The sequence below is a fragment of the Enoplosus armatus genome, chromosome 18, assembly GCF_043641665.1.
Source record: "Enoplosus armatus isolate fEnoArm2 chromosome 18, fEnoArm2.hap1, whole genome shotgun sequence".
NCBI lineage: Eukaryota > Metazoa > Chordata > Actinopteri > Centrarchiformes > Enoplosidae > Enoplosus > Enoplosus armatus.
In genome coordinates, this window is record NC_092197.1 from 3,781,319 (window position 1) to 3,796,418 (window position 15,100).

At 40.7% G+C, this 15,100-nt stretch overlaps 2 protein-coding genes across 3 annotated transcripts; both read right to left on the reverse strand.

Annotated features, from left to right (window-relative positions):
- Nucleotides 1–155: 155 nt before the first annotated feature.
- Nucleotides 156–9,369, reverse strand: trappc13 (trafficking protein particle complex subunit 13). Of its 2 annotated transcripts, XM_070924653.1 has the most exons (13): nucleotides 9,266–9,369; nucleotides 8,225–8,293; nucleotides 5,691–5,790; nucleotides 5,511–5,595; nucleotides 5,302–5,429; nucleotides 5,088–5,160; nucleotides 4,694–4,738; nucleotides 4,245–4,262; nucleotides 1,850–1,983; nucleotides 1,555–1,753; nucleotides 748–848; nucleotides 522–669; nucleotides 156–432 (listed from the first exon to the last, which is right to left on the reverse strand). In XM_070924653.1, the coding sequence occupies exons 1-13, from the start codon at nucleotides 9,309–9,311 to the stop codon at nucleotides 325–327; spliced, it is 1,254 nt and encodes a 417-aa protein (XP_070780754.1). In that variant the 5' UTR covers nucleotides 9,312–9,369; the 3' UTR covers nucleotides 156–324. The 2 variants fall into 2 exon arrangements, with proteins under 2 accessions (XP_070780754.1, XP_070780755.1); XM_070924654.1 differs by lacking the exon at nucleotides 4,245–4,262.
- Nucleotides 9,370–10,793: 1,424 nt separating this feature from the next.
- On the reverse strand, nucleotides 10,794–12,983 carry LOC139301631 (lysosomal membrane ascorbate-dependent ferrireductase CYB561A3-like). The gene is made up of 4 exons (XM_070925071.1): nucleotides 12,797–12,983; nucleotides 11,424–11,632; nucleotides 11,163–11,317; nucleotides 10,794–10,989 (listed from the first exon to the last, which is right to left on the reverse strand). Exons 1-4 carry the CDS (start codon nucleotides 12,981–12,983, stop codon nucleotides 10,794–10,796), a joined length of 747 nt encoding a protein of 248 aa, XP_070781172.1.
- Nucleotides 12,984–15,100: the final 2,117 nt, after the last annotated feature.

Genomic DNA, 15,100 nt, shown 5'->3' on the forward strand with positions numbered 1-15,100 from the left:
TTTGAAGAATATATGCTCAGTGCAGTCTACAGAGGTTCCATTAAATTATATAAAGTCTTACAATAATTACAATAAAACAAGTTTTTTCATAATATCTCCTTTGAAAAGCAATAGGAAATCAAAGTTTACACATATTTTATTAACATTTATGCACATTTACATCATTATTTTCAAAGAAAGTGATTTATATTATTCACAATTCATTTTTAAAATACAGTATTATCCCCTCAGGTTGCAAAAAAAGAGCAAAATGTCTGCGTTATGAGCAGAATTCCACTGTTGGTCCATTCATATCTAAAATGCAAAAAAAGGTCAGTAAAATCTCTAGCACTCGTTGCTCGTGAACGGGCAGACAACACACACTTGCGCGATGTCGTCGTATTCGTACGTCCTCTTCAGAAATGTGTCTGTGAGTCTCAATCCGGAAATACTCTAGAACAAAGAAGCGAAGGACGTGACGTTAGTGAGCAGGAACAGCGGGAGGATATCAACCGACAGTTTTCCTGAAGTGTGGATCATACCTGCAGACCCTGGACGGATGAGAGGAGTATGAGGGGCAGAGAGAGGAAGGCACCGGGACTAAGTTTCCCCAGCTGTCGCCCCGATACACCACACCAGTGGATCGACCTGGTGTTACACATCTCCAGCTCCAGGTCCATGGTTCTTTCACTACAACACCAAGGAGATGGTTTGAATTCAATCATTTGTTAATGATTAAATAGCACCGAAGGGACTGGGGATTTTTACCTGCAGTTGGTGATTTTACAGATAATGTCAAAGGGCTCTTCAAGGTTGACGGTGTCAGGAATCATCTCCAAAGACAGCCTGATGTCTCCGTACCCTGGAGCCTGGAGGACAAGGAGGATAGCATCACAACAGGAATAAACAAAAGAGGATACAAAGAATGAGATCCTTTGATTTTGATGGCAAAAGCGTACACATAAAAAAATCTCATCTTAACCCTGGAAAGGTCACAGCGTCACATTGAGCACTGCTGTCAACTTCTGTGGAGAGTGCCGGCTTCAAACACGAATGCTAGTTTCTGTTTGACGTTGACAGAAGTTAAAAGCGAGATGGGACAATTTGATATAAAAATCGTATTTAAGTGTGCGTAAAAGTGGGGCAGGCGTTGCATTTATTTAGATATCTTCGCCGTTTTTTGTCATTTGATCAAACAGAAGAAAAAAAAAAGGCCTGAATTCGCTGACTCTGCTCTGCAGGCTGAACACTAGTGAGAGTGAACCCCCTCACACTCAATGTAAGGCCCGATGTGTGGCTCTCTGTGCTGTTGTTTACAACTGTTTTGAAGAGTGGCATAGCTAAGACGAAATGGCTACACCTGCTTTTTGTTGTAAATAGTTCTATGTAGCTTGATTTGATCTCAGTTTTACCTTTCACAAGTTGACATTTGCAACCTTTAAAATGCGTTATTGAGAATGTTGTTTTGACAGTAAAAAAAACATAATTTTTCTTGTGTGGTATATAAAGACAAAATCAAATATATAGTATTCAAAAACATCCTAAATTGCCCGCGAGCTCTACGGGGTTTAATACCATTCTCTGCAGCTGACTGGTCTGAAGCCTCCCTCTCTCCCCGAGATTGGTCTTCCACACGATGTCGAGCTTGCCTATCACCGTCACACCCTTGATGACGCCGGCCTTCTCCGCATACTCCGGCTTTGGCTTCAGGCAGTACAGGTACTGCCGCGTGTCCATGGGCTGCAGGTAGGACATTTTCCCAAATGTGGACTCTCTGGTGGGGAAAAGTTACGAGTTGAGAGTCAAGTGTAAAAGCAGCAAATACGATCACTCCAAGAAGGAATCTGCAGCTGAACTAAAGTGATTTTACCCCTCATCTCCCAATGCGACCGTGTTGAGCTCCGTGACGTTGTACATCATGGACGGCTCTAGAGAGACCTTCTCCATGAACATCGGTGAGGTGGTGATGTTCTGGATCTGGGCCTCCAGGAACACTTCATCTGTCTGGAGCGGAGAAGCCAGGGGTCAAATTAATATTTGTTGCTCACAATTAAGTGCAAATACAGAATCTCCAAGGCGAACTGAGCAACACATCAACGTTATCATTAGGTATTAATGGGGGGTGGGGTGGGGGGGGGTGGGGTTAGGCTTGTGCAAAATCCTACGGCCTTAAAGGATAGGGTCACATTTTTTCAAGTCTGTCTTATTCACGTGGACATATGTACATTTCAAGAGCTACTGGTCACTGTAATGGTCCTCCTGCCCTTATTGGTCATGAAGAGATACCTTCCTAACAAGATTTCAGTGTAACAGATGGGGGACAATATCCACAGCCCCCAAAACCAAAGCTAATATGAGGCTTCAGTGTAGACAAAACAAGTGGGCATCTTGTAAAGTTCGTGTTTTCAGTCTGAAATTCACTGCTGTTTTATTATCCCTCTGCAGCAGATCAACCAGAAAACTGTCCAAAGAGGGGAAATGTTCTACTAAAAAGACGATAACTTTGGAAAATACCCACTTGTTTTGACTTACTCATAGAGGACTGTGGTTTTTGTCCCCCATCAGGAAGGGATCTTTTTAAGGCCAGGAACGAACTGCAGGAATAATCACAAACAGCTGCAACCCTGTTAATGCACGTATGGGCATGTGAGTAATGTTTTGAGATAGAAAAAGAGTGAACCTCTGCTTTAAGCTACTCTTTAGGTGCTGTGAGAGTCGTGTAATGAATAACATTTATCACCCACACTCAGAAGACAAACATTAAAACATATAAACATATATTAATTGAACTCTATTAAGTGCTCAGTGTACCTTGGAGGACATTGTTAGTACAAGTGCTGACCAGCGGATGTACAGTAGGGGTTGCACAGCGACAAGTCATTCAAAGGTGGTCTCTCAAGCATCAACTAGTTGTGCGGTTTTAGCCAATCAGATTGTTTAAAGCAGCCATGTCATCTGCATCAGAGCCCTCAAGAGGAATTGAATGACTGTTCTGCTCTTCAGTCGCCTTCTTCAGTTTGTTTACAAACATCTGAAAAAGGCTCCTGACACACTTTAGACACGCTGCTCCTGAACGAGGTGTTTTTACTTATTCAGAAATATGACAAATATACTCAGATGTGACAACAGCAGAGCTGCAGAGGCCTTTGCAGAGATAAGAAGCGTTGGTACTTCTTCTTCTCAGTTCTAAAATTAACTGCATTTACTACTGATAATCAACAACTAATACCCAAGTGGACAGTGTGTTTATCAGTTATTAATATCCAAAAGTAAAGTAACTTCCTTGTACAGAAAGATAATGTTACAGTAATGACTTATGCATCATAATAGGACCTAATATCTAACGCTGGCTGAAAGATAATGGTTACTGAAGGACTTGTAACTTGTAAAGGTGTCTCATAAATCAAATCTTACACCCTGACACGGAGCTTGTAAAGAATTGTCACTCTTGTTTTTATGCAACTAGTTGATGCTTTGGAAAAGTAACACTCTCAGCTGTCAAACTCTACTGTACAGTAAGATACAACGACAGAGAAGCAGAGATTAGTTCATGCCTGCAATTCGTAACATAAGAACTGACCATGAACCGTTCTGAATGAGGTTAATGTTAAATCACAGAGCTTAGCATCTCTGCTCCATGCAAAGCCATTCCAACCAACACCTGAAACCTATTTTTTCATTCCATGTAATCAAAGATGCACAAACAATTATGGCCTAAATGATTGAAGTAATTTTGGTTTTATAATCACTGACAATAAGACCTTTAAATGACTGGTTCCATCACACCTTCCACCCAGCAATACAAAGATTCATTTGAGCACCGTCATTCGCGTCTGCAACGTTACATAATCATTTCCATCTTGGCAAATAGAAAATGAGAACAATCATAGTGCATAGTTATAATCCCCAATGATGATAAATTGTATGATCAATGCAATCCCCACCCACCACAATTTGACACCGCACACTTCAATGAAAAAGTCCAAGCCCTGTGTAGGATGAGTTTGCAAGAAAGCACGAGCGTCCACAGAAAGGGCAAAAGGAAAATACTGGAAAGTTCATGTCAAGGACTAACGTGTTCAAATGAAAGCAGGTACGTCGCTTGTTTATCTTTTAAGAGTCCAGCAGGCATTTTATCATTCATGCATTACTTTCCATTCTTCTGCTTTGCACCTTTCTGTCGGCCCCAGAAAGACAAACGTCTGCTGCACCAAAAGGATTAAGAGAAGCTAATGCTCAGCGATGAGAACAGAAGAAACAATTACCACAGAACTGAGGTCACTCTAATGGAGAAAATAAAATACAAGACACAATAAACAAATGAAGTTACATGCCAAGGACGATGACAATGAATATTTGCATACCGCTAATATAAAAAGCTACGGGTATGAAAATGAGAAAAAGGAAAAAGCTCGTTGCCTCTAACAGGAAAACGCTTGATCTCCAGCTCTTCAAACAGTAAGACTTTACAGTGCGTCTTAGATTATTCTCTTAAGGTGACGTTTCTGGAGGTACAAGGGTTTTCCAGTCTTATACTAAATGTTCCTATGAAATGAAATATGATATGAAGCATGTTATATGTGCTACAGTAAAAACTTGCACGTCAAACAATACAGTTCCTCGATTTGCAGGACGACGTGATGCACGGAGTCTGTACGTTGACTGCGGCACTTTATAGTTTGCTGGTGCCGCTATCTGAGAGTGGCTGACTTACCTCTGCATTGTAGAACTTTGTCTTCACATCCAGCGGCTTCAAAACCTGATGGAAAATAGATTGCAAACTGAACGCTGGAGTTTTCTCACACTGTACCTCCATTCGGCAGAAACGATATTTCCGTGCAAAAATGTCTAATCAGGCTGGAAAACTTCAGCTAAGAAAAGGAAGAAATGGGGATCTGAGGGGTTATACAGGTCTTACTGAAAATGTTTAAGCTAAAGGGAAGGGAGTAGAGTTACAACTGCTTCACAAACTGAGAGACACCAAATCCATAGCTAGGATGGTAATTGCATTTGCTCTGTTGTGGACCTGTGACATTTCTCAGGTCTCCTCCAAGCTCACACATGAGTTTAACGCTGTCATCTGATGAGAACGCTCAGATATAACTCACCTGGAATTTGAAGAACTTCCGAAAATAGAGCTTCTCCCCATACTGAGTGGTGTAACTGACGGCGCAAACTAAGCTGGAAATTGGGAAGAGAGGAAAGAAACATTTAGACTGACAAACACACATGTATCACACGTGTAAAAACTGCTTCCCTGCTTTGGTCGGCTGGGAGGACGTTCTGGTAGCAGAGCGTATATACTGCAGGAAAAACACTCACATGTGTGTTCCTATTTCCTTGACTTCGTGGTGGATAACATCGTCAATGCAGCGTTCGGGTTTGAGTTCTGCTACTGCAGAGTTTGACGCCGAGAGGTTGAGCCTCTGTGAGCTGGTCTGTAGATCGGCCTGTAGAGGAGCACAACACACAGGAGTGTCAGGTGTGTAATAAGTGTTGGACAAGTATTTATTTACTTTATTTTACAGTACCTTCACAAGAATGTCCTTCACAACTTGGTTGCTGTCGTTGTGCACACTTATGTAACTGGAGAAGGTCTCACCAAGGAAAATATTTCTGTGTAAAGACGTGGAAAAGTCAAAAAGTTTAATCCACAAAAAGTACTTAGTGTTAAATGTTTAACTCTCCAACAGCAAATGAGCGTTTCTTACCCAAAGTTCTGTGGTAATGTGAGCATCTCTCCCAGCATTAAAGCCTCTGCACCTTTGATGGTGGAGGGGTCCTCCCTCATGAGCTGACCAAACAAATCCCCTGTAGAGGCAAAAACACAAAGGAAGCATGTACAATGTAGACGTAACATCTGCTAATGAACTGAGAGCTGGAGCACACGAGACCAAACAACGCACAGCTAATCATCTCTGGGAAGAAAGGAAGAAACAAGCACCTGTATTAAAGATAGAAGTAATTAACCAACAAACTAATAACTATTCTATACAACTGGATCAGGGATACCTCAGGCCTTTCTGCCAGAAAGGGTTAGGAAAAGATGATTTCTCAAAACTTAGCAAGGATGTAAACTAGCCATATCTGACAATATGGAATGTGTATTCATATGCGAGTAACTAAAATTAAGCTTGATTTTGTTGCCAGTACTAACCTGTCCTTCTGTAGCTTTAGTAAAACCTGTGGCCTGTGTAGATATATAAGACGTAGACACTGTTCTGACACAGAAAGTGTTTGAGTATTCTGCTGGGAGGTTCACAGAGAGAAAGGCCCTTTGAAGATCAGGTTTCAAAGCAGTCTGAACCAGAAGGTTTTCACTGGGTTCAAATTTCAGTCCCTGTGTCCAACAAGTGGACCACATACATTTTTCTGCTGTGATCAACTCACTGATTAATATTAACAATACTGACTCCTCCATCTACATATATTATTAATAACAACAATAAGATCAATCTGGAAGGTTCTGCAGTCAGCGGCGGAGTTAAAGGTGGAACATGAGAGCAAACAGGGAATTTGTTTTATGTTTCCAATGTCAAGTTCAACTGATTCGTCTTCAAACTGTGAACTTAAGGCTTGAGGATAAGCCGTCAGTTCATTGCTACTCTTATATTAATAGCGATCCTACCAAGAAGTGTCAAGGTAATTTATGGTTTGCAAGCAGTTCAGTTACCAGTGCAGCCAACACACTTGTCTGTGCTCCGACAGAGGGGGAAACAAACACTGAAACTCTCAGCAGGGTTGCATCTAAATTTGGGAGCAGGATCTGAAACTGAAAATCTATAATACAGATGTGCACTGGATCCAAAGCAAATGCTTAATGCAGTTCAAAATATATGAAATGGGCTCATTTTAATACATTTTGTCTGTTTATCCTTCAGCTACTAGATTATGCACTACATGGAGTTTTAATGTAAAATGTATGTAGGACTTTGTAGAAGTAAATAAACACATTAGGAACATTCTCAAAAAAGCTAAATTTAATAATTTTAGCATTATTACATCATCAATACACAATTATTAAAGTTTATTATTGCAGGCACAGACTAAAAGAAGGAATGCACTTTTTGTTCATTTCCTGCATTCCCTGTTTAATGAGGTTTTATGACATTAAGACATTTGCAATTGTTCCCTTTAATATGTTAACATAAATAGGGAAGTGTTGTCTGCTGTCTTGGGTGATATGTTTGTTACATCCTGACGCAACCACAGAGAACGTTAGCTATTGGTTTAAAGTTATATTTTGGAGAGGAACTCTCAGAAAAGCAGAAGCAATGCTGTCAGAAACGCAAAAAAGTGGAAGCAAGACATCCACCTGCTGTAAGCCCGGTCTCAGTCCTTATGTTGCTTCCCACTGTGCACATTTTTATGAAATGGCGACATGAACTTCTCAAAAGTCAAAGCATTAACATTTTGAGTTGATGTTGGTGTTCTGAAGCAACTTTACAAAGCCTGACAGTTTCTCAAACACAGTCATGGACTTTTAAACTACTTTGTTATACAACTCACAATTGCTAATAAAAAGGATAGAAAACTTGGCTGTTTGGAAGCTTCCAAAATATATTTCTTTTGTAGCTGTCATGCTAAGACTTTGACTGAATCTCTTCAATCTACAGAACAGTAACAGCAGTGCTACATTAGCGATGTAGAACGCCAATGTTCATGTTTTCTTTTGTCCTCTGTCCCCTTTAACATGACTAGGAACCCTGTGATGAACACACTGACATTATCAACACAGGCGCCACAGTGGCTCAAAAGATCCAAGGCTTGAACGTGACCCGGCTGTGTCAGCTTGGGTTTCCAACAGGTGCTCTTGTTTCCTCCCAAAGTCCCAAGACATGTGGGTTACTTGATCTAACAATGAGTCTTAAAATTACTATTCACCAGCTATTTGATGAACTTATATAACCAAACTCTTCATGGGTCCGTGTGCTGGCTGGTGCTACATTTGAACAGTCAAGAGCAGAATAATTGGCCGAATCTGAATCCCTGAAAATAACAAGATGCTCTTTGTGGCACGGATCACACTGCGTCCACATCTCAGCTAACAGATACTGGAATAACAAACACATCACGAAGTCAGCAAATCCACAGCGATACAAAGTCAATATATGCACAGACATGTGATCTTGATAAAAATGTTATAATAATATATATGTAACATACAAGAGACACTAAATAAGCCATTAGCTCACACAGGTACCATACCTCCTGTTGTCTACATGGTGAACTAAAACAAGCTTACCTGGCAGATCTCGATCTTCACATGTCACTGGCAGGTTTGTGAAGAGTGTCGGTTTAGTTAAACGCATCACTGTAAAGTAAAGTGACATTTGTTAACGATTGGACAAACAAGTAAGTTAGTTATTGAGGTGATGTTTCTGTGGTATTACAGTAATCTCTACCACTCAAGTGCCAATACCTTCAGCGTTAGTGAGCAATCGCCCTCATTCCAACATGTGACTAACACAGGTCATCATCTAATGCAGTCATTGGTTAAACAACCTCGTTGTATTGCAATTAATCTATTTTGTTTATATGTTTCAACACAAAAATATTTTCTAGGTGAGCCACACAAATTACAAGTAGTAAGTACAAGTACTAGGGGTAGTACTGACGGCCGACTTGTTAGTTATTTGGTTTTAACTGAACCATGATTTACCATTTTAGCAGGTGTCAGATTAAAACAGCAAGCTTGTGCACTGGGTCCATATTTTAAAAACAAGATGTGGGGTCAGCATATATTGTATCTTATAAATAAACCATATAAACAACTGTTGACGGTTGCAGAGTCATCAGACGCAGTCACGTTTATTGGCTAAGCAGCTACCTGACACATCATTTAATTTGTCAGTCGCTCTTCACGTACTTACACACAAGAACCTATTAACAGACAGATAACAAACACAGACATAACAGCTTACCAAAGACAATAAAGCTAGTGAGTTTTTCAAGGTACAATTCACACATCAGGAAACAAACGTTAGCTAAACTGGCTAACAACACAACAGCATCAACTAGTTAGCTAAGCTAGCTGACATAATTCTTGCTAGAATATATAACTTTCAGTTTCAGCTTTCAGGTCCAATAAAGACACGAATAGCACATTTTAAAGCTGCAACTGTCACAAACAATCTTGATTGCATGTTACCAAATGTAAAAGTTTGATACTGCCTTTGCTAGCGCTATTAGCATCTTACAGCAACACTGAAACATTTAACGCGCCTGTTTTACCCCGAAAACTAAGTTTATATATCTATGTGTTGTTGTAATGACGATAAAATACCTTTTAATGCAAGTAGGTGTTCCTGTTTCGCCTGATTTACATCCATTTTAATAGAAAAAATGGTCTTTTCGAGTGATGTTAGCTAATATGCCAGCTGGTTGTTGTGACAGGCTAGCTGGTGAACTTTGACCTTACAGGAAGCGAGTTTCTTCTTCGTCTTTTAATTTTAGGATGCTCTCAAGATGTAACACTGCCTCTCACTGTCCGGGGTCGGTGCTACAACAACAGAGAATTGAATTTGTTATTTTATTTTATTTTATTTTATTTTATGTGTCCACATCTGTGTCACTAATTACAACATAGAAAGTGAGCTTGTTGACAGCAGCTTGATTATTTTTGTTGTCATTTGTAATGCTGAGAGTATGACAACCTGTCAAACTGAAAAAAGGGCAGATATAGCTAAATAATGATCCTTTGAAATACTGTAAATTGCCATGCATATTATACGTTTGTCTTTATTATTGTTGGAATTTAATTTGTCACTGCATAGTTTTTTGCTCTTCACACATCTGAGTCTACATGGTACATTATCCTGAGCAGTTACTGCTGCACTACACTGACCTCTAGTGGTCTGGGCATGTTATACATTAGGCTATAACAACAGTGCAGCTTTAGTCCATCAGTTTAATAGCAAAAGGTGACTTATATTATCTATAATGACAACCAAAATGACACTGCTGAGACTTTTAAACGGCTACACATTGTTAATAAAACACCATACAACTTTATTACCCAATGAAACCACAAGATAAAAAGACGTCCTCACCTGTGGGCCAATAACAATACAGGCCCAAGTCTGAAACATCCTCAGCAGAGTTGAGTTTAATAAAGTGGATTTGTAGTTCAACCTCAACCGCTTGATTTTGAGTGTCTAAAGGTGCTAATGTGCTGGAGATGAAGCACTTGGCCTCATATATCTCTTTAGGTCAGTTTGTTCATCTTTTATTTAGTTTAAACTTCCATAACAAACCATATGGTGGAGTGTTTAATATTAGAGATACAGGCCTTTTTATGAAGCTGTCACAATGATGCCGAACATGCATTTTTGTCATTTATTGAAAAAACGTAGTTCAGCTCTGTATAAGAGACAGAAAACGTGTTCGCTGAATGTTGCTTTAACAGGTCATCACCAGGCAACCACTAAGAAGAACAAATAAATGTGTGGAATGAATGAAATGTGTAAAAAAAAATCCATCTACCTTAAAGTTTGCAAACTACAAGAATTCTATGAACACTGGTACTTTCAACAAAACGTCAAACAACGTTAAAGCAAAATGGAAAATTATCAGTTTTTAAATAACAAAAACAAAGTTTTTATTAAATCCTTTGTAAACATGTTGATTAATGATACCCAATGCAGTTTTCATCTGCGTACTATGGGCTCTCTATGGCACACTGATGTTTTCCTGCAGTGTGTCCAGTGTTCTCATGTGGGGTCTTCATGGAGCAGAATCTGGAATTAAAATGACATCTAGATTATTATTTTTTTTTATATTCAAATGCTGATACAGAATGACAGTAAAACAGTTCAAACCAAAAGGATCACTGTTACGGCATCCGCACTCACATGAACGCTTTCACTATCTGTTTCTGGCCGCTGCCACTTGTTTGTGGACAGGATGCCAAAGACAACCAATCCAAAGGCCACAATGAGGAAGCCGAGGGAATTGGCAAACTTTGCTTCCGCAGGCAGCGAGTTGTAAGGTTCCCCACTGGCCCCATTACTACAGCAGGCGGAGACATTAAGTTAATGAGTTAAATTTCTTGCATGAGTAATTTTGTTGACATATATATATATATATATATATATTTATAGTTTAACAACTCCAGCATCATCATCATCATTTGTGCTGTTTTCCTGTTGAAATAAAGAGGAGATTGTGTTCTGAACGCTTACAGAGTAAGAAGCAGTTTCTCATTGATACCACTGATGCAGGAGGTCACGCTGAGGATCAAGATGGCTTTCCCCATCCAGATATGGAGGGGCTTCAGGGTGCTACGGAACCACAGCGGAGAACAGGGAAGCAAGAAGCCAGCCAGACCAAGGAGCCACTACCAGCAGCACGGAGAAATGACGAGACGGCAATGATTCAGTGTTTTCTTACAGTATGTTTAACAATCAGAACAACAGGAGATGTTCATAGACTGTCGTACGTACCTGCAATGTAAACATTACCACAGTACAGATGCCCACCCAGCTGTGCAGAGAGTACAGGTCGGGGATGTGGAGGCCTCTGTGGAAGTCAAACACAGCACACAGGCCCAGGACGGACAGGAGCAGAGCCAGCAGCATCAGTCCGGCATGCACCAGCTTCCAGGTGAGCTTCTTCTGCTTCCAGGTGAACGGTAGGCGATACACAACAACCGCTGCAGACACGATGAGATGAGAAATAAATTATGCAAACAGTGCATTTTATGTTATTAATAACCTGCCATCTTCTGCTTTTTTTCCCCTTAAAATTGCTGAATAATTAGTTGATATTGGTAAAATTGAAAAGTCTGAAGATATTTTCACTTACATTCAAATCATCTAGTTGATGCACTCGTCCAGTAAATTTTTTTTTAATGAGTTTAGCGTCTGCATAGATTCATTTCAGTTATCTGGGTTTTATGATGACGAATTAAAATAATAACTCTGGGTTTCATCTCTTTCGCTGTGTGATAAAAACCTCCAGGCTCAGTCGGCCGCAGTGAGAAATCATTTCAGCTTCTGTGAGAAATGGTGTTGCATTATTTAACAAAACCTGGATCAATTGCTGGAACTCGCTTTTCATTCAGAATTGTTGTGTGTACAATGTATTGATACGGCCCTATAGCTACTGTGTGTAGGGAGTTCACCACTGCATAAATAAAAACGTACTGAAATACAGCTATTTTTTAAGTTTTTCCCTCCCAAAATTGTTGCTGCAGAGGCCGAGATATTGTGAGTTCAGTTAGTTTTAGGTCAAGCTCCATAAACACCGGATACTAAAACTCCCATAATGCAACACAGCAGCATATTTTGTTAGACGCTCCCTGTCTGTCTAAATGCCCACATCTTTCAAACCCCACACCTCCAGTTAGTAAGGCAGGCCCACTTACTTTGGAAAGCCCCATTATTGTTGTTCTCCTTGTGCAATGTGCCCCTTTGCGGCTGATGTGTTGTTATTGTATGGTCAGTGGTTCACAAATGATCCACCGACAACAGCAAAGCCATTTATTTTCCCCTCCAAGATGTTGCTGTAGAATCAATAGTACTGAAAAGGGCCTGATTGCTTTTTATTTGAGGATAGCTGAGGCTATCATTTCTTTTCTATTATTTTGTCCACCCTATTTATGTCAACGAGAGCAGGCTAAATAACAGAAACATCTCTCTGTGTAATGCAGTGCAGTTCAAAAGCACCACAAACACCCTCCAGAATGAGTCAACACCTCTCTAAAACAGTTTCAATGAAAACAGAACATCGTTCGTGGGGGGAGGACTCACTGCAGGACCAGCTGAGTGTGCAAGTGTACGTACTGCAGCGCTGTAAAAGGGTCGCCATGACTCACCGTTGCCATACACGACCACCAGCCCAGACACCATGAGGATGGGATGCCAGTTGAACTGCAGAGCTGAACCGTCCCAGGAGAAGCTGCCCCCCCAGCGTGAGGTCCAGTAGCTCACAAACAGCAGACAGAGGAAGCCCAGACACAGGCACAGCACGTAGGTCGCACAGAACCACCCGGGAGGCCTCATATCTGCGTGAGCGAACCGTATCACGTCACAAGCAGGAAGTAGTGAGTTCATGTGAGTGTCTGAATGTAAATGTGTGACAAAAGAAAAATTAGCTAAATTCACTTATAGTTTCTGAAGTAGATTTACTGTAGAGAAGCCAGTTTCAGAGTGTTAGGTATAGACGACATTGCTGGATTATTATTACTGATTTACTAACGCGCACGTATCATTTTATTGTTAGCTAATTTTAACTCTTTTATATACTGTCGGGCAGTTCAGTCTCTGACAGAGCAAAAGCCCAAATCTTATAATGACATACTTCTGGCTGTAACCGGGTCCTAAAAACCTTATTTTTCTGTTACTTCTGGTGACTAAACTATAGACTAATCATTTTAGCTGGAACCAAAACCATTTTTATTAAGACGGTGAGCTTATGTTCTGTATGAAAAAGCTTAATGAGTAAAGAAATGAGTAACTAAAGCTCTGCCGTAAAAACTACGATCTTTACCACAGAATTGTGGTGCAGTAGAAGTATAAAGAAGCATGAAATGGAAATTCCTTTTCCGTTACACGCGTTCTTCTTTTTAGACTGAGCTTAACTTTACTAAAACTAACTGTCATGATTTGTACTCACCAGATGAGTGCTTCTGTCCCTCAAGTGAATCCTCCCTCTTTACTCTCTTTCTGCTTAAAGACGTCCCCAAACCACAAGATCAACTTATTATATCTGTTTGAGGTCCAGTCATTCACAGATTATCTCAGGCTCTCACAGCAGCGTTCATCAGGAATTGGTTCTGACTTTAAAGGAGTCCGGCGGGTTAAAGGAGGGACGGTTTTAGTGGGACGAGGTCTGCTGTGTCAGAGGGTTGTGACTGTCTCGGCATTATCCTGGTCAGCTAAGTGTATTCGCTGTGGTTGTGTGAAAAATTATCAAATAGATTTCAGGTTTCATAACATGAGTCACTTTTTGCTTGGTCATGTTGACTTGCCATGGACTCTGGAGCCCACAACCATTACAAAGCAGCCTGACTGTAACATTAAAGCATCAATAAGACATATTTAAGTGAGGAAAGCTTTTACAAAAAAGCTTCTAAGAGGAGGTAGCACTGGTTACATCCGGTCCATCTGATTAGGTATTAAATGAAATACATGTTGTATATAACCTCCTTTCAAGCTGATCTGTAACGTGCTGGGTTGCACGCATGAACTTGTTGACTGAGCCGTAACGTAAGGTGTTATGAAGACTAAAAACAACCATGCGGGTGATGGAGACCCCCTCACCATGTCACATCATTTAGCACAGACCTCCAGCACGAATAAAGCCCCCACTGTGCAGCAACAATCCTGAGATCTGGACTAATGCAGATGATCACAGAGGGCCAGTCACACCAGGGGAGTGACACTAAATGAATGTGTAATCTCATTTGACTTTGTAAATGAAAAATGCAAAAGGCAGGAGGGCGGCGAAGCTGAGCTGCAGTTTTTTATTGGACGTTATGTTAACAGCAGAAGGAATTCCATGATTTTTAACAAATATTCAGGTGTTCAATGTGTAGTTTGAGTTGATTTAGACCTTCTAATATTCTGCTTTGTTGTCTGGAGGACAATGACCGCATGAACAAAGGTATTAATCTACAAGTCATACAGCAGCACGGTAACCGGAGCACTCAACGGCATTTTGTGTATGATTTGTTTGGAACAAACGTCTTCGTCATCTCCGTCCTCCACGAAGACGGACAGAAAGTGATGGGGGTCCCAGGGCACCTCCTGAGTCTGAGAGGCCAGCACACGGACGCAGCTGATGTCCTTCCTGAAGTGGAACTTCTTGCCTCCGGGAAGCACAGACGGGATCTCGTCATCCCCTCCAGACTGGGAGGTGAGGAAGGCGTCGATCTCCTGAGCCTTTTCTGTGACGAACACTCGGACGTTCCTCTTGCTGTAGTTGCTCATCTGGCATGCGGTGTTGGTGTTTCCCATCTTCTTCTGTCTGATATTGACAGGTACGATCGGTCAGGGCTGCTTGAGGCTGTAATTAAAGAGTAAACAGTGATATTCCTCATAACCTGGAGTAAACCACCACAGGCCAATATACACTGTTAATCTCCACATTTTCATACTTATATTACGTGTATTTATAA

Bases quoted from the DNA above. Each gene is read 5' to 3' on its own strand.
- LOC139301631 (XM_070925071.1), bottom strand. From the start codon at position 12,983: ATGAGGCCTCCCGGGTGGTTCTGTGCGACCTACGTGCTGTGCCTGTGT. The intron at 11,318-11,423 runs GTACGTACGACA...TGCTGCTGGTAG, and splicing joins TGGTAATGTTTACATTGCAG to TGGCTCCTTGGTCTGGCTGG. The intron at 10,990-11,162 runs GTAAGCGTTCAG...CGCCTGCTGTAG, and splicing joins GAGAAACTGCTTCTTACTCT to TAATGGGGCCAGTGGGGAAC.
- trappc13 (XM_070924653.1), bottom strand. From the start codon at position 9,311: ATGGATGTAAATCAGGCGAAACAGGAACACCTACTTGCATTAAAAG. The intron at 4,739-5,087 runs GTGAGTTATATC...ATTTTCCATCAG, and splicing joins GGAAGTTCTTCAAATTCCAG to GTTTTGAAGCCGCTGGATGT. The intron at 1,754-1,849 runs GTAAAATCACTT...TTTCCCCACCAG, and splicing joins GTCGCATTGGGAGATGAGGG to AGAGTCCACATTTGGGAAAA.